General features: G+C 30.3%; 5 protein-coding genes across 8 annotated transcripts; 3 read left to right on the top strand and 2 right to left on the bottom strand.

Annotated features, from left to right (window-relative positions):
• Window positions 1-347: 347 nt before the first annotated feature.
• Window positions 348-5605, top strand: Cse1 (chromosome segregation 1). The gene is made up of 16 exons (XM_070301410.1): window positions 348-730; window positions 816-961; window positions 1056-1394; window positions 1480-1587; window positions 1668-1760; window positions 1841-2008; window positions 2094-2223; window positions 2313-2476; window positions 2575-2764; window positions 2987-3185; window positions 3265-3525; window positions 3683-3774; window positions 3840-4143; window positions 4251-4418; window positions 4521-4831; window positions 4984-5605. The coding sequence occupies exons 1-16, from the start codon at window positions 646-648 to the stop codon at window positions 5127-5129; spliced, it is 2904 nt and encodes a 967-aa protein (XP_070157511.1). The 5' UTR covers window positions 348-645; the 3' UTR covers window positions 5130-5605.
• LOC138936208 (syntenin-1) lies at window positions 5599-10068 on the bottom strand. 3 transcript variants are annotated; one of them, XM_070301411.1, is made up of 8 exons: window positions 9785-10068; window positions 8327-8407; window positions 7996-8196; window positions 7709-7822; window positions 7386-7621; window positions 7147-7300; window positions 6952-7061; window positions 5599-6799 (listed from the first exon to the last, which is right to left on the bottom strand). In XM_070301411.1, exons 1-8 carry the CDS (start codon window positions 9809-9811, stop codon window positions 6745-6747), a joined length of 978 nt encoding a protein of 325 aa, XP_070157512.1. In that variant the 5' UTR covers window positions 9812-10068; the 3' UTR covers window positions 5599-6744. The 3 variants fall into 3 exon arrangements, with proteins under 3 accessions (XP_070157512.1, XP_070157515.1, XP_070157514.1); XM_070301414.1 differs by lacking the exon at window positions 9785-10068 and adding an exon at window positions 9677-9694 and having other exon boundaries at window positions 5601-6799; XM_070301413.1 differs by having other exon boundaries at window positions 5602-6799; window positions 9831-10068.
• A 294-nt stretch (window positions 10069-10362) lies between these two features.
• Window positions 10363-13483, top strand: Pgant35a (polypeptide N-acetylgalactosaminyltransferase 35A). Of its 2 annotated transcripts, none has more exons than XM_070301126.1 (7): window positions 10363-10542; window positions 10613-10946; window positions 11040-11706; window positions 11862-11979; window positions 12064-12552; window positions 12691-12822; window positions 12912-13483. In XM_070301126.1, the coding sequence occupies exons 2-7, from the start codon at window positions 10613-10615 to the stop codon at window positions 13071-13073; spliced, it is 1902 nt and encodes a 633-aa protein (XP_070157227.1). In that variant the 5' UTR covers window positions 10363-10542; the 3' UTR covers window positions 13074-13483. The 2 variants fall into 2 exon arrangements, with proteins under 2 accessions (XP_070157227.1, XP_070157226.1); XM_070301125.1 differs by having other exon boundaries at window positions 11025-11706.
• Window positions 13484-13917: 434 nt separating this feature from the next.
• On the top strand, window positions 13918-15598 carry LOC138935984 (transcriptional adapter 1). Its single transcript, XM_070300995.1, has 6 exons — window positions 13918-14039; window positions 14166-14202; window positions 14267-14476; window positions 14559-14908; window positions 14990-15149; window positions 15222-15598. The coding sequence occupies exons 1-6, from the start codon at window positions 13969-13971 to the stop codon at window positions 15348-15350; spliced, it is 957 nt and encodes a 318-aa protein (XP_070157096.1). The 5' UTR covers window positions 13918-13968; the 3' UTR covers window positions 15351-15598.
• On the bottom strand, window positions 15572-17876 carry Carmine (AP-3 complex subunit carmine). The gene is made up of 9 exons (XM_070300994.1): window positions 17726-17876; window positions 17361-17545; window positions 17046-17280; window positions 16803-16962; window positions 16627-16740; window positions 16370-16549; window positions 16108-16266; window positions 15974-16024; window positions 15572-15892 (listed from the first exon to the last, which is right to left on the bottom strand). Exons 1-9 carry the CDS (start codon window positions 17758-17760, stop codon window positions 15758-15760), a joined length of 1254 nt encoding a protein of 417 aa, XP_070157095.1. The 5' UTR covers window positions 17761-17876; the 3' UTR covers window positions 15572-15757.
• Window positions 17877-17931: the final 55 nt, after the last annotated feature.

The raw sequence follows: 17931 nt of genomic DNA, 5'->3' as shown, positions 1-17931 counted from the left end.
ATATTTATCATTTAATAAACAAAATTCTTATTCTCTTCTTATCTTTTAATAAAAATGAATTCAAACGTTTCAAAAGAATATAAAAATTAAATTGTTATATCAAATCACATTAACTAATAATTTATGTAATTTATGATAATAGATAATTAATATGTGTACTATATATTGTATATCAATGGTTTCCTTCAGAGTTTAATTGTTCAAAATATTAAATTCACAAATTAATCCATCTTGATATAAATTATTGATTATATAATTAAAAATATAAATATGTATTTCTCTATTTATATAATAAGTTATAAGTTATTTATGTCCTTTTTGATACTCTTGTTTCGCGCTTGTAACAATATTTGATCGGATTGCCGCCATCGCGTGCCAGAGAATCTTACCTTCTCTTTTTGTAATATATTCGCGCCAATTCTGTTCAGCGCCGTGAACGTCAACCAACAGCCAATAGCGGACGTTGATATAATGTGCAGCAACCGAAAGCCGGTTGGCCCGGTTCCCGGTTCCCGGTTGTCGCGGTATTATATCTGCCGATGATGCGGAGTTGATTTTTGGTTTCTTTGCCGATGTCGTCGTGCTGTATATTCTGAAGAAAGTGAACAGCTACAAGAGCAAAGCGATTTTTTTTCAATCGCCAATATGGAACTTACGGATGATAATCTGTTAACGTTGAGCGAATATCTGAAGCACACCCTTAGCCCGGATGTGAATGTCAGGCGTCCAGGTGGGTATAACCTATTCCAAATCCATTATCGTTTTAAACATTTAGTGTATTCGTTATATTAATATATATCCGATTTATATTTCAGCCGAGAAGTTTTTAGAATCGGTGGAAGTCAATCAAAACTACCCCTTATTGCTGCTTCATTTGGTAGACAAATCTGAAATTAACATAACCATTAGAATTGCTGGTGCTGTTGCTTTTAAGAATTATGTTAAGCGCAATTGGAAAGTGGTGGGTATTTTGTTTTGTTTATCCCAGAGATTGCATACATTGTAGATCGTAATAAGAAATCTGCTATAGTAGAACCTTTTGTTATTTATTTCAGGAAGAGGATTCAGTAGATCGTATACATGTACAGGACAGAGACGCTATCAAGAAATTAATTATTAATCTAATGTTGCATTCGCCAGATTCAATACAGAAACAATTATCGGATGCTGTATCTATCATTGGAAAGTATGATTTTCCAAATAAATGGCCAGAGTTGATTGATCAGATGGTAGAGAAATTCAATACCGGTGATTTCCATATAATTAATGGAGTTTTGCATACTGCGCATTCCTTGTTCAAAAGGTATAGATACGAATTTAAAAGTGAAACTCTATGGAGAGAAATAAAATTTGTATTGGATAAGTTTGCGAAGCCTTTAACAGATTTATTTTTAGTGAGTATATTTATTGTTATTTTGTATACATTAGAAATATGCGTTCTCTCATAGACTAATGATTCTAAAGAAAAATATTTTATAGGCTACAATGAATTTAACACAAGTACATGCCAATAATGTAGATGCTTTAAGAGTTATATATAATTCTTTAGTTATCTTATGTAAAGTGTTCTATTCTCTTAATTTTCAAGTAAGTGTATTTGTTACATCTTTACATGCAAAATATGAATTAGAATTTGTTACTAAGAATTGCATGATTGGCACACATAGGATCTACCAGAATTTTTTGAAGACAATATGGAAGCGTGGATGAGAAACTTCCATACCTTGTTAAATGCGGATGTTTCTTCCTTGCAGACTACAGTAATTTATATATTCTGATATCATATTACAATTAAATGTGCAAGATTAAAATAATTCTTTAATATGAAATTTATTTAAAGGGCGAGGAAGAAGCAGGTGTAATAGAACAATTAAAATCGCAAGTGTGCGACAATGTTGGTCTATATGCCCAAAAATATGATGAAGAGTTCCAACCATATTTACCCGAATTTGTTACAGCAGTTTGGAATTTACTTACATCTACAGGGCAACAACCCAAGTACGATGCAGTAAGTGAATTAATATTACTCTATCAAAATTTTGAAGAAAAAATATGAATTGTAAAATGTACATCTGTATAATGGTATATTACAGCTAGTTTCAAATGCATTGCAATTCCTGGCCACAGTAGCTGATCGAGCACAGTATAGGCATTTATTTGAAGATCCGACAACTCTTAGCAGTATATGTGAAAAAGTCATTATCCCTAACATGGAGTTTAGAGGTATAATTATATCTATAAAAATATAATAATATAGTATAACATGCTATAAATTTTTTATATTAATAAACCCTTAAATGTTAATATTGCAGAGTCAGACAGTGAATTATTTGAGGATAATCCTGAAGAATATATTAGACGGGATATCGAAGGCAGTGATGTGGATACCAGAAGGCGTGCTGCGTGTGATTTAGTTAAAGTATTGTCCAAATATTTTGAAGCAAAAATTATGGAAATCTTTGGAGCATATATACAGGTAAATATATATAAAAAATATTAGTTAATTTTTTTATTTTTTATTTTGCTACAGATATTGAAATATATATGTATTTTCTACATTTGTGCGGTTTTTAGATAATGTTGCAAAACTATGCCGATAAACCATTAGAAAACTGGCGCAGCAAAGATGCCGCTATTTATCTTGTCACTAGTAGTGCAAGTAAAGCACAGACGCAGAAGCATGGAGTTACTCAAAGCAGCGAATTGGTTTCGTTACCGCAATTTGCTGGACAACATATTGAACCTGAGCTAGCAAAACCAAACGGTATATCGAATATTCTGAGAGTTATTTAATTTGACTAAACCTGAATTTCTCTCTCTTTTAAATTTAAAGCTAATTTTATTTAACATTGTTCAAGATTTAAATTTAATTACAACTAAAGTAAATTATTCAGTATATATAATTTTTTTTTTAAATTAAAGAATATTTGATATAGTTCATTATAATGAATAAAAAGAATTACAATGCAATAATAACAAATTTCAGTGAATGAGTTTCCAGTACTTAAAGCAGATGGAATAAAATTTATAATGACGTTTAGATCGATATTACCACGTGATATGGTAGTAGGAAGTTTGCCGCAACTAATAAGACATCTCAGCGCCAGCAGTATCGTCGTACACAGCTATGCTGCTTGTGCAATTGAAAAGATTTTGGCGATGAGGGGTGCTGATAATTTGTCTATGTAAGAAATAACAGCAATATTTTAATCTATGAATCAGTAATCTATGAATAATGATTAAAAATTCCTGAAAACTTTCTAGAATCAAAGGTGTTGATCTATCACCATTAGCAACAGATTTATTAAAAGGACTTTTTGCGTGTATGAACATTTCCGGTTCTGAAGAGAACGAATATGTCATGAAGGCCATTATGAGAAGTTTTGGAATTTTACAAGAAGCCGTGATGCCTTTCTTGGCCCAATTACTTCCTAAACTCACCGAAAAACTCGCAATTGTATCTAGGAATCCAAGCCGGCCAAACTTTAATCATTATCTCTTTGAAACCTTAAGTTTGTCTATCAAGTAAGCCATCAGATTTTGATATAACGATATGGTATATTATATATTATTTATATGTTGATCAAAAATTTAAGTTGCTTCAATTTTGCTTGCTTTTCCTTTTATTTGATACTTTACGATGCTTTTCTGTACTTTATACTAATAAAATTTTTTTTTCCAGAATTGTTTGTAAAACAAACCCTGAGGCAGTATCATCATTTGAACAAGCATTATTTCCCATTTTCCAAGAAATTTTACAACAAGATATACCAGGTAAACTTTTTATATCACAAATCATATAATTGCAAATAATAAATATTCATGTATTTACTTTTCAGAGTTTATTCCCTATGTCTTTCAAATTCTTGCATTACTTTTGGAATTACAAACCAGTCAAAACATACCAGAGACATATATGGCTTTGTTTCCGTGTCTATTATCACCCGTACTATTTGAACGTCAGGCCAATATTCATCCTTTAAACCGTTTGTTACAAGCATTTATTAGTCATGGTTCGCATCAGATTGTAGCGCAAGATAAGACGAGTGCATTACTAGGAGTATTCCAAAAGCTAATTGCTTCGAAAGCAAATGATCATGAAGGATTTCTACTAATACAAAGCATTATTGAATACTTTGAACCGTAAGAACTTGTTTCCTCTATCTTTGCTTACCTTTTTATGTACTTTTATTTATATTTTGTATCTGACTATTAATGCAATCAATTGTAACACTAGTGTAATATTACAGGAGCATTTTGGAGCCATATATGAGACAGATCTTTGTGCTTCTCTTTCAAAGACTTTCTGTCTCGAAAACAACAAAGTTTGTGAAAGGTCTAATAGTATTTTTTGCATATTATATTATTAGGTATAATTCATCGAATTTGATCGCGATTATTGACCAAATACAACCACAGTAAGTTTTATAAATGTGATATACTAAATAATACATAAAGATGTACGTACACCGCGCGCATTTAAGAGATTTAAAACACTACAGTAAATCTTTTGTGCTCAGAATGTTTGGAATGGTAGTGGAACGCGTGTTTATAACCGATCTGCAAAAGATATCGGGTGTGATAGAGCGCAAAGTAGTGGCTGTCGGAATGTCAAATTTGCTGATTGATTGTCCTACAATGCTTGAAGCTCCATATAATTCGTATTATCCTCGTCTATTGGCCGCGTTAGTGGAATTCTTTGAGCTGCCGCAAGATCAAACCTTATTGCCGGAGGATGATGTTTTCCCGGAAGTCGACGATGCGGTCGGATACCAAGTGGGTTACAGTCAACTCATTTGTGCAAGAAATTCTCGGAAAGATCCCTTGCCAAGTACGTCGAGTTTCTTTTCTTTTCAGTCTGTATTACAAATATCTTTTTTCTCAATATTATTTTTTTATATTGTATAAATATATACAACTTTTTTAAATATGTATTAAAGTATATCTCTAGATAGAAATTCAGAAATGTATATATATTGACAGATATTGGTGATATACGTTTACATTTGGCACAAGGCCTCGGAAGACTATCGCCGGGGCATTTGCCAGGATTGTTGGGTCAGATTCCTGAACCGAATGCAAACCACTTGAGAAATTATCTCCAAACGGCCGGTATTACTGTTGCATAATATGAGCTAGATGTCCGAGACAGATTGAAGATCCATTTGATAGCTCGAAAAATTAACAATATTGAACTTGATAAATTGTAATTAAAGGAGAACCCTTTTTATACAGTAATTGTACAATTCGTGAAAAATACACATTATCGAGAGATTCAGTCTATTTGTAATAGAAGATATAATAGGAAATATTTATGTTATTTTATACCGTAACTTCTACCGCCTATACCCTATATATATCATATATTATAAAATAAAACAGAATACGTAAAGAGTCTATGTATTCGCATCTATGCTTTCAATGCGCAGAAACTGAGAAAAAGTTTGAATCTTTCTTGCTTCTCTATGTAACAACTCAAGTTTATTAAACATGTGATTAATTTCTTTTTCTTTTAATCCTTTATTTAATAAGATCAAATAATACATAATTATAAACTACGTTATGTTGTATTTACATGTAAAGTAATATTGGCACTCTGAAGTCACACAAATTGTTCCTCAAATGTTCTTAAAATACATATCCATTTATTATTGAATAACTTATCTAAATTTCTTTCATATTTCTCAAATGTGGAGTAAAAACATTTATAAGCATTAACCTAAAAAATTTTTTTATTAAACTTATCTAAGCTAGAATGGAAAACATAATTGAAAAATTGAATATACACAATATTGTATTACTAATCTATTTTTCTAAACAATTACGAGAATTTATATTGAAAAATCGATATCAATACGATACAATATTAGTTGTCTTTGATTAAAATACTAATAAAGATGCGAGAAAATATGTGTGAAAGATATTTATATATTATTAATCATATTTTATATTTCTTATTTTTCTGAAATCTTATTTTTATTGTGTCTCCCCCATTTTTATTGTGACAATATGACAAAAAGTTGCAAATAAATATCAAACACATGGATACATACAAAAGTTAACAAAAATAAAATCTATCTATATAGTAGCTGTAATAACATACCAATGATTTTTATAATACAGTTTCTTATGAATATAAGAAGTGGGATCTTGTTGTGTGCGAAAGTGTATTAATTACAAGATTTTCTTAAAGACACATATTAATAAAAATTTTATATAAAATTGAAATTTTTTTTTAATTTTGTTTTGTATTAAAAAATTATAATTTTTTATCACTCAACAACAATGTTCAAAATATCGCAATAAATTTTTGTCCTTTTATATAAACAAAATATGAATTCGAATATAATTATCTTATAACGTAAAGTAATTTTTTATGCAGTTTGGATAAATGCAACGAAAAATTTTCTTTTTCTAGAGTTTTTCTAGAATTGAACAATGAAGTCCACATATTCTTAGCAAGATTTGGTGCGCTTTTGTATAAAAAAATAATCTTTGATACATATCTTTCCATGATTTTTAGCCAATTAATGTCGAGATTGACATGGAATCCTAGGTTCTACATTCTAGATAGATATCACATACGTCACACTTATAACAATATGATTGGCATCTTCTGCTTATAATAATGTATCTGTAGGATATTCATATTATTTTCTTTGTAATAAAGAGCTACAGAAAATAATGCACGTGCCCATCAATTGGATATATGGCGTACATGAATTTGGCAATTTATTTCCTTATTTAAAGATCCAGTGCAGAATGATCCATCAAATTCTTCAGCAAACTGCTGGACATTCTGTTGAGAAAGTATATATTAAAATATAATATTAATAACTCTATAAGAGAAAATTTCTGATGTCTAACATAAAATTTCTGCATTAATTTGAGTGATATTATACTACATTTAACAGAGTATCACATTGTGTTTATTTAACACAAAATACATACTTTTTCACCATGTGATCATAAATGTAAGATGGAATTACTGTCACTGTAATGATATTTCCACCATTTTCAATCTCTGTTGTAATGTCTTTATCCTTCATCCCGATTACGTTCTGTGAAATATTGAATTTATCTAATTGAATAATTATTATTTATTCCATTAGACTAAACAGAAAATAGACATAACATCATGCAAACCTTTCCATTGATCTCGAGTATTTGATGATCGGTTAAGAGTCCGTTTCGCGCGGCCGAGGAATCTTTCACTAAAGCAATTATTTTTCCATTCTTGAATTGAAATCCAATGTAACCCATACTATCTTTATGCATCGTTACGGTACGTTCCAATGGTCTGCAATAAAAATGAGATTATATTCACAAAAAAAGTAAGATTTTAATAGAATCGAAATTTTTTTATACAAAAAAAATTAACTGACCTATCACGTACGACGACTTTAATTCCATTGGTATTCGCAGTACGGAACAGCTTGTGCACTTGATCCATCGAGTATCCAGCGACACATACATCATTAATACTTAAAATCTGATCACCGAAACGTAATCCAACCATTGCCGCTGGAGAATTTTGACTCACGAGGCATACAAAGATTCCATTATTTATTGAATGTACTCTAACACCAACTTTTCCATCAGCATCTTTGCACAATATCAACTGTAAAAAGATAAAATATTTAAAATATTGTGTAGTGTGTTATATATATAATTATAGATTTTTATAGGTTTAACAACTGAATATTACCTCTCTAATGCCATTTGTTACATGAGCTTTCTGTAAAGCCATTGATTCTCCCGACAAAGGAGCTACAAACCCTGTTAATGAATTGTATGTTACATTTGATGAAGTAAGTGTCATCTGAAATTATAACAATCATTTTTCTTGATATTTTTTAACTTTTTTCAGAATAAAACTAATTAATTAGATCATTTCAAAATGATATAATTTTCTTTTTTTAAAGTTTAAAATTCATAATTAGGACTAAGGCATAATTAGGAAATTATATTATAATCGATATAACATTATCCTACATCATTTGCAGTTTGACGTTTAGCGAGCGCATATTCCGGCATATTCTGTGCAATGGTGTCTTCGTTTAGCTCGAGTCCCATGTAATCTCCCAAGGAAGGATATAACACACTGGGTGCGGAAGGAACGTAAACCGGAGCCGAGGGAACTGCGGGTTCGGTCGGCATTGGAATGGCATATTGTGACTCCGCTTCCATTTGAGCCTATAACATAATTTTAATTAGTACAGTATAAAAAATAAGATATGATTATCGCAAATATAATTTCAAAGATATTAAGCTGTAATATTCTCGATTTTGCAGCCTATATATAGATCATAGAACTTTGACTTACCTTCATCATATGATCTACTTTCATATCTTCTAGCGTAGGATAAAGAGACATTTTAAATCTCTTTTTCTTATAAATACTCTTCTGTAATCACAAAATATTCAGATATCTATGTTATCAATGTTGATATCCAAATCTATATTATCAGTTTTCTATATTATCAAAATTTTTATATTTATTTTAATTTAAATATTTTTTAATTTATCTTTATTAAAAAGGATAGAATTACACAATAAGAACAAAATATATTTTAAAGAGATTTTAATAAATGAACATTTTTAAATCAATAATATTTATTTAAAAATAAATCAAAAATAGAATATAAACCTAACTAATAAATTCAAGTATACAATATCAAATTCATTTCACTTCAATATCCTTTTACAGTTATTTGCTGCTTTTAATCTAATCTAATCTAATCATTAGAAATAAGCATCAATTAGTTTACTTTAATTTTGAAAACAGAAAACATGTGTTACATAATATATCAAGCAAAGAAGAGAAGCAATCAGTTTAGAAACATACAATAGAACACAATTATTTATGCATTATATGTACATAACATTTTAATTTTCTATATAAAATGTGAGAGCGTAAAAGACTTGGGTTCTATCTCAAGTAATTTCTAAATATTCAGTTTAATTACCAATTTGATTTTTCATCATATTCAATATAGAAATCATAGTTTCTTTTGCCACAACCTGATATCTTGTAGAAAACATAACAAGATATTGACTTATCTTATAAAAAACTTTGTAAAAAGATATTATAGAAATTTTGCTGAATTGCTCTTGCATCTTTTAAAGTTTTTTTTTTATCTTTTTCAAGATATTATAATATCTAATTAAAAATTATTATATCTTGAAAAAGATTAAAAAAAACTTTAAAAGATCTCTTGATCATTAGTGAGACTTTTGTTATTAATAGATTTGAAATAACAGAGGAAAATTTTTAGACCGCTTATAGATCAAATTGACTTTGCTGTATTGCATCATATTACAATGAATCATGAATATAATAGTCTGATAGACATCTAAGAATAAAAATATAATCCGTATTTTTTTTCAGCGAAAAGAAAAAGAGCACTGATAATAAAACGCGCATAGGATATTTATCTCTCTTTTATTACTTTTATATATATATATATATATATATATATATATTATTAATTGTATATAATATTAATAAATATATATATATCGCATTAAATAACTTTTGTTTAAAATAAATGCCTCTATTTATGGTTTGTATTTGTTCAAAGCGTTACACGTTATTCATGCACAAAATAACTCTTTTCTTCTGTATATATCTCTATGTGATATGTATGTATATATATATAATCAATGCACTTACTAGGTATATACAATATATTAAATGTATAGAATATCGTGTTGTAAATTAGTAATAATAGAATATCTTTCTACTCATAACGCAACAAGTAATACGGAAAATGCTACATACCAATGTTATGACGAATATATTAGTCATATAAAATTACACGACTCACCAACGAATAAAATGTCAATGCACTGACACTGTCCTGCTATGTCAATATTTCACTAAATTGGCGATATAAACGATGGAGGTTCCTGGTATAATTGCGTATATTTCTTTTCACTTGTCACAGCACACAAGAGATTAATTAGAATAAATAAATTGTATATAGTTGTACGCAGGGTGGACAATCGCTCAATGTTATTGACAAGAGCATTGAATCAAGTGTCTCTCTTTTCTCATATCATGTGTGGTCTCTAGCAAACAATTGAATCAATATGGCGCCTTTATATATCGCTAAATTTAAATTTCTAAATTTAAATGGCCTATTCTCTCCTCTATTAAATTTCTGGACAACTTTAATAATAAAATTGACGTCGAAGATTAATATTATACGAACGCATAACTCAATGCAAAAAATTACTCGAAAGAAAGTATAAAAATGTCTAGCGGTTTAGCGGAAAACGAGATTGCATTCAAATTTAGCGGAAAAGAAGCCATATTGATTAATCGCCCCTCCCTTCGCCACGTGACCGCTAAAAATGACAACCTACTTGCACCTTGCACCCGGCTGTCAATTAAAGATCGCTTCTTGATCGCAAATATGCGTACTGAAAAAATTATTTAAATATTTTACATTATATACATTGTAATCTCGAATTATAATTTATAGTGTGAATGCTTATAAGAGATCAGGATTGATTCTCGTGCATATTGTATCAAAGGTTTGAAAAAAATTGCCTGATGTTTCATTATTACAAAGATAGCAATTATCCATCTTTTTTTTTTTTACAGATGATATCAACGAGATACGTGTCATTCCTATCGGGAATAGTGATAGCTTCTTTAACATGGGCTTTCAGTCTGTATCTTTATTCAAGACTGTCGCAGAACAACATCGCTGCCAGTCCTACAATGTTAGTGCCTGGCATTTCTATTCGCAGAGAAAAAGAAATCGACAAAGAAATCATGTTACGCGACAACATTATCATCGCTCACAACGAAAAGCAGATTCTATCTAATAAGAAATCCTACAATCTGAAGGACAATAAAGATTATAGGAATAGCAATTTGCTCTTGCAGCAATTACAACCTGTTCCAGTAAAACCTGCAGTCACTTTGGATCAAGGTATTAATCTCTGATGTTAGACTAGATCAGTATCAGAGCATCAAATTCGAAAATGTAATTAGACAAACATTTTAATAGGTTTAAATGAATTAGGCATGGTAAAAAATGTAGAGGATCAACGAAAAAGAGATACTGGTTACAAGAATTATGCCTTCAATGTTCTGATTTCGGATAATCTTGGAGTACGAAGAAATATACCAGACACGAGGCACAAACTGTGCAAAACGCAAAGATATTCCTCCAATCTGCCAAATGCCAGTATAATTATTTGTTTCTACAACGAGCATTATACAACGCTGTTGCGATCCTTACATTCGATATTCGAAAGAACGCCGACGGCTCTCCTGCACGAAATTATTCTGGTGAATGATTATAGCGACAGCGATATATTGCATGAAAAAATACATGCATATATTAAAAACAATTTTGATGCTAGAGCACGATTATTTAAGACCGAAAAAAGAGAAGGGTTAATCAGAGCACGAGTTTTTGGAGCGAGAAAAGCTACAGGCGATGTTCTAATTTTTTTGGACAGTCATATAGAAGTAAATGAAATATGGATAGAGCCGCTTTTGTCAAGAATCGCTTATTCGAAAACTATCGTACCAATGCCGGTAATCGATATTATTAATGCGGATACATTTCAATATACTGGCAGCCCATTGGTGAGAGGTGGATTTAACTGGGGTCTTCACTTTAAGTGGGATAATTTACCAATTGGAACATTAAAACATGACGACGATTTTGTAAAGCCTATCAAGTAAGATAATCTTTATATATCTACATATATTGATATATATATATATATATATATATATATATATATCGCAAATATATTTAATTATAAATACTTTCGTTATAAATACTTGTATAATCCAATTCTTTCATAAATAAATATTTCTCATTAAAAAACAGATCACCGACTATGGCCGGCGGATTGTTCGCTATTGACAGAGAATATTTTACAAAGATAGGAGAATACGACACTGGTATGGACGTTTGGGGTGGAGAAAATCTTGAAATATCATTCCGAGTAAAAATTAACTATATTTATTCCGATATGTTTGAATTTAGCTCGCGATGTATATAACAATTATTAATTAGTTTTTCTTTTTAGATATGGATGTGTGGTGGTAGTATCGAGTTGCTTCCCTGTTCACGGGTAGGTCATGTATTCAGAAGACGACGGCCGTACGGCTCGGATGATCCGCACGACACTATGTTGAAAAACTCGTTGCGAGTTGCGCACGTGTGGATGGACGAGTATAAAGATTATTTCCTGAAAAATACCAAAGCAATTAATTACGGAGATATCTCGGAACGGCTAGCATTGCGCCAGAAATTACAGTGCAAGACTTTTGACTGGTATCTAAAGAAGGTTTATCCAGAGTTAACATTACCCGATGATACAGAAAAGCGACTAAAGGATAAATGGTCTAAACTGGAGCAAAGACCGATGCAACCTTGGCATTCGAGGAAAAGGAATTATACTGATCAGTATCAAATCAGACTTTCAAATTCTGTGCTCTGTATTCAGAGTGAGAAGGATATCAAAACTAAAGGCTCGAAATTTATCTTGATGCCATGTTTAAGAATTAAATCACAGGTAAATATTCATGCCCCCAGATTTACTATCAAAAAAAAAAAAATTTATCAATAAATTTACAAATAATTTATATTATATTTACAATATTTATATTTAATTATTATATTTAATTTACAAATAATTTATATTATAATATAGATGTGGTTCGAGACCGATAAAAACGAACTAGTTCTTGGTCAAATGCTTTGCATGGAAGGAGGTGAGAAGATTCCAAAACTTGGAAAGTGTCATGAAATGGGTGGAAATCAAGATTGGCGCCACAAACGCATCGTAAAACTATTGTTCTACTCAAATAATAATAAATGTTTTTATAATTGACAATTACTGAGAATCTTAAACACTTTATTTTTATTACACAGAATGATACACCTATCTACAACATGGCAGCAGGAACCTGTCTAGGAGTGACACACAATGCAAGAAATGCACAAGTTGTTATGGATTTGTGCACAAAATCGAATACGGCACTGATAACTTGGGATCTTGTTCGATCAAGAATTCCATCTAAAGAAGTTAGATGACGTAGGAAGAAAGGTCGTAAAAATAGGAAAAGGGATTACGAAGATTGGCTTGGAAGAAGATGGTAGATTTTATTAATAAATTGTATATATTTGACAAATCATTATAATTAGAGATAAAATATTTCATGCGTTGAACTCTAAAGTAATTTTACCAGAAACAGTAAAAGTCAATTAAGTTCTAAAACAATTGAAAGTATCGTGATTGTATAGAAAATTGAATTTGTTCGAAATCGTGTATATATAGATATAAGAAACTTTCTCTTCTTGTAATTCTCTCACTTTTTCTGTATACAAAAATTTGTTTAAGTTTTCTATTTATATTTTATAATTTTATATGTAAAGTTTAAGAGTAACAATGCTCTCTATTACATTTTTACATGTCATAATGAGAACGGTAGTAAAATAGTTTAATTTTAGTAAAAGCATTATTTATATAATTATGTTAAAAAAAAATTTTTTTGTATTAATATAATTTTACATTAGGTTTCATAAAATACCTTCAATATGTCTAAACTGAACTTTTACTCCCAAACAATTAAAATGTAATAAAGCAATTATAAATGTTTTAAATTGAATGCTACTATTTATGCAAATTGCATAAATAAATAATTATTCCAATAAGATATTTGAATATAGGCTGCGGTCGAGAAGACGCTAGAAATGTTTCGAAGCGTTTGATTGACCAATCAGGACACAAAGAGTAAAGATTTCTTTATTCTAATTGATAAATGCAATTCTTTGAAGCATCTCTAGCTTCTTCTCGACCGCAGCCATAATCCTGTATGTATTGTGCTTTTTTGAACCCAGCCAATAACGATTAGTTATATATTCAAGGTATCTAACCTAAACTGACTTCAAAACAATCTTGTACACAAAGCAGAAAGAAATTGTAAGGATGACTACATCGAAAGAATTAAATTTAGCCAGGAAGAGTCTCATGACTTCCCTTGGCGAAAATGCAAAAGCGTAAGTTTTTTCTCTGGTATTAAGAACAAGATGTACCAATATGTATAACATAAAAATTATATGATGAAGGAATAGCTTAACCTACAATTAAATTTATATCTTTATAATTATTTCTTTTATCGATAGGTATTTTGAGAAGATGAAGCTGTGGTTCCAAATGAAGGTAAATTTCTTCATTAAGTCTTATGTAATAATCTTTTATACTATTTATGAATATATTGTTTTAGACTACAAAGGAAGAATTTGATTGTGAAGCACGTAATCTTATGACAGAAGACCAAGTCCGTTTACATAATGAGTTCTTGTTGTGTCTCTTTAATAAAGTTCGTGGATTAGCCACTGTTACGCCAACCTATAAGATTGATAGAGATAAAACTTCTAAGGAAAGAAGACTGAGATTAAAACGCAAATATAAGACTGATAAATCAAACTTTGAGGTTTGTAACTTATGCATAATATATATACAATAATAATGCTGTAGAATCGAATATAAATATTTACATCCTTTTTTTGCGATAGCCAGCAGATATGTACGTGGAAGTATTGGGTCAAACTTCGTCGCCTGTTGGTGATGAACCTATAGGTGCCAATCGTTCCAGCGCCCAAGAACTCGTATTACCGGATCGAACTTTTGTGCTTGCTCGATTAATGCTCGCGGCCTGGGAAAATAATATGGACGGAGCTGAAGAGAATACCGCGCATATTATTATAGCCGCGACACAAATTTTCTTGAAAAATATACTCACCGCTGTTTTCACACGGAGAAAAGGATATGCTGTTTGTGATGGTTCCTTTATCTATAATATAGGAGAACCAGTGCCTAGTTCATGGAAAAGAAACTCCATGTATATAAATCCATTCTGTTCAGAGTAAGTGACTACAGTTGCTGATTTTTTAATATATGCTATTCATAATTAATACTTCGTATTATTCGACATTTTAAAATGCAGGCCGACAGAGGTGATGGAACCTTATGGACAAATTCCTGCATCAAAACCCAATTTTGAAGAAGCTGAACAAGCCACTGCATTTTCATATGCCTGTTCCACACAAATTACTCGGCCACCATTAAAACCAGTGAGCACAGCCGACTTACAGTATGCATTAAAGGTATGAATAAAGAGATTTAATCCTCTGCTAAAGTTCTATACTTTAATCATATAGTTTTATTTTTCTGAACAGATTTATAAAAATCTCGTTAGTAATCACACTATATATGCTACCAATATGGAGCGATTGTATACATACGCTACTCATCCAACATGGGAGGATTTGGAAGCAAGAAAATTATTATGTCGATCTTCAACATGAAGGACAGATGTATGTACAAATGATTTGAATGTATCTTCTATAAGTATTTTCTCTGTTTGTATTATATAGTCTTCAATTTTATTAAGATAGAATTGTTCAAAAATTATTTGTTATTACACCTAATCTTATTTTGTAAATATAAAATATAGTATAGACATATCTGAGTCAATTACAATGAGAATATACAATAAAATTTTACTTAATATCATTTTCTATATTGATGCTTTTATCATTTTTTTACATAGTAATTATCAGTAAGTATATTTTTCATGTCATGTATGTATATATGTGTATGTGTGTGTATTGTATGTTTATTAATGCATTTATTAGATAATAAAACATATATATTACGTATTTAATATAATGTACAAGAAATAATTTTTGTTTTATCTTATCATTCATTGTATTTACATCCTTATTTGAAATTTACCAGCTTTAGTGATATATTTGACACCTTTAAAGGGCTTGTACTTCTCGCCATACATATCTAATCGATTTACCTTTAATCCAGATACTGCTAATTGATTAATCGTAAAATGCACCTGAAATCGAAATATTAAATTATTAAAATTTCGCGAAAAAGGAATCTTTGATATATATATATTACATGACATTATACATACATTAATGGCAGGATTAGATTCGGTAACAGTTGCCGAATTTTGTATTGTGATCTGAAATATAAAATTGCCCAATATGTTATAACATAATTATTAAATACACTTGAATTTTTCTAGAGGTTTTATAATTATCCTACCGATCCTCTAAGATTTGGCAATTTAGAAACATCAATTCTTCCAATATCCCATAACAATACTTTACTAACAGGATCAAATGAATATTTTCCTTGGTTTGGACTTAAAGTGCAATTTAAGACTATCTTTGGCATAGGAATTTCAAGAATAACGTTTTCAACCTATAATATAATAATGATAATAATAATGATGTGATACAATATATAATGTGTGATTTTGAGATAATAATAAATAATTTTACGTTTATTTAGAAAGATAACTCACTGTTCTGCCAATAGTCTGTTTTGGTCCAACAGTTATATCCAATCTGCCACCTCCTGGTTCTTTTAGGCTTATATTATGTCTTATGTATATTGGAATGGCTACAATACTTTGTGATCCTATGTGATATGAAAGAAGGCGAAAATTACCATCGGGCGGAATAAAAGAAAGTATTCTTTCCGACTAGAACAAGAACATATAAGCTTAGAAAAAACTCATTTTGATAAGTAAAACTCTATATATTACATGTTTATGTATACCTCCCATCTTTTAAATCGAACACAAGGATGAAAGCTAACATCGTCGAATAATCTCGGATTCATGAATGAAAGTGTGAGATCTGGCATACCGCTTAATTTTATGCAACAGTCAATCTAAGAAATTAATTAAATATCATTAATATATCTATTTGAAAGATATCTACTACAAAACTTACATAGCCTTGAATTTCTGCAAATACAGTCGCTCCAGTTCGATCGATAATTGCATCTACTTCCTCAACAACATCAAAGTAAGCTTCATTGTTCGTGTATTTCACTCCAGTTCGTCTCCAAGGAACATTAGATAATTGTCCACTAGGTAGGATTGCGCTAACACTACAATTACAAGATGTAAAAAATAATCCTTTATATGTATTTGTCTAAAGTATTAATGTTCAAACACAGCATAATTTACTTACTTGGATTTGCCTGTAACTGTGTTTGCTATAGTGCGCAAAATATTAGGTGGTTTGATCAATTCCTTCAATATGTTGGATTCTGTTGCCAATGGAAAACCATTATCCAACATCTCGTCCAACAATTCATATACAACCACATAATTCTCCTTTATGATTGTTTCTGTACATTCGCTGAAATAATCTTCAAAAGTATCCACTACTCTGTGCAAGAATTCAATGACAAACAATGGGGGAACTGGAAAGAAAGGAAAAATATTAGTATTATATATCATCGCATATCATATAGAGAATATCACCTTACCAAATCAAGTTTACCTTCTGTCATACATACTGCTACAAAGAACATGTTACAACGATATATACTAATGAGGTAGTGATGCGGAGTAGCTATCACTGGTGGAGTATCCTCCGGCGACAGGACTCTTCGCTGTTGATCAAAGAAATAGTCGCAGAGTGAACGTGCGACTGCACTTTTCCAATGTTTCTCCATAAAGACATCTCTGCACATCCATATGGAATACATAAAGCAATAATTAAGAATATTATTAATTAACACATAATCAATGTCAAAAAAGTGTACTGATAACAAGGATAACTGATAATTATTATCATTACGTGGAGAAAATGTTAATCTATATGATCTGTCAAATATGTTTTATATTTTTTTTTATAATGCTTACCCCGAGGAATTTATAATAAAGAGACTGTGTATCATTTTCGTGAAGAAAAAGCGACGAACGATTCGAGAAAAATTCTAAATTAACAAAACCGAGTAATTACATAGATCGATATACAATTGATTGTACGAAAAGCGTTATGCACATATCATTTTTACACCATAATGCACCGTGTTTTTAGAAATACGTTCGAAAATCCTACCCGTGCG

The sequence above is a fragment of the Polyergus mexicanus genome, unplaced genomic scaffold (genome assembly GCF_030449975.1).
Source record: "Polyergus mexicanus isolate NDT 795.1 unplaced genomic scaffold, iyPolMexi1.0 SCAF_9, whole genome shotgun sequence".
Classification (NCBI taxonomy): domain Eukaryota; kingdom Metazoa; phylum Arthropoda; class Insecta; order Hymenoptera; family Formicidae; genus Polyergus; species Polyergus mexicanus.
This window is presented reverse-complemented; position numbering and strand designations above follow the sequence as displayed.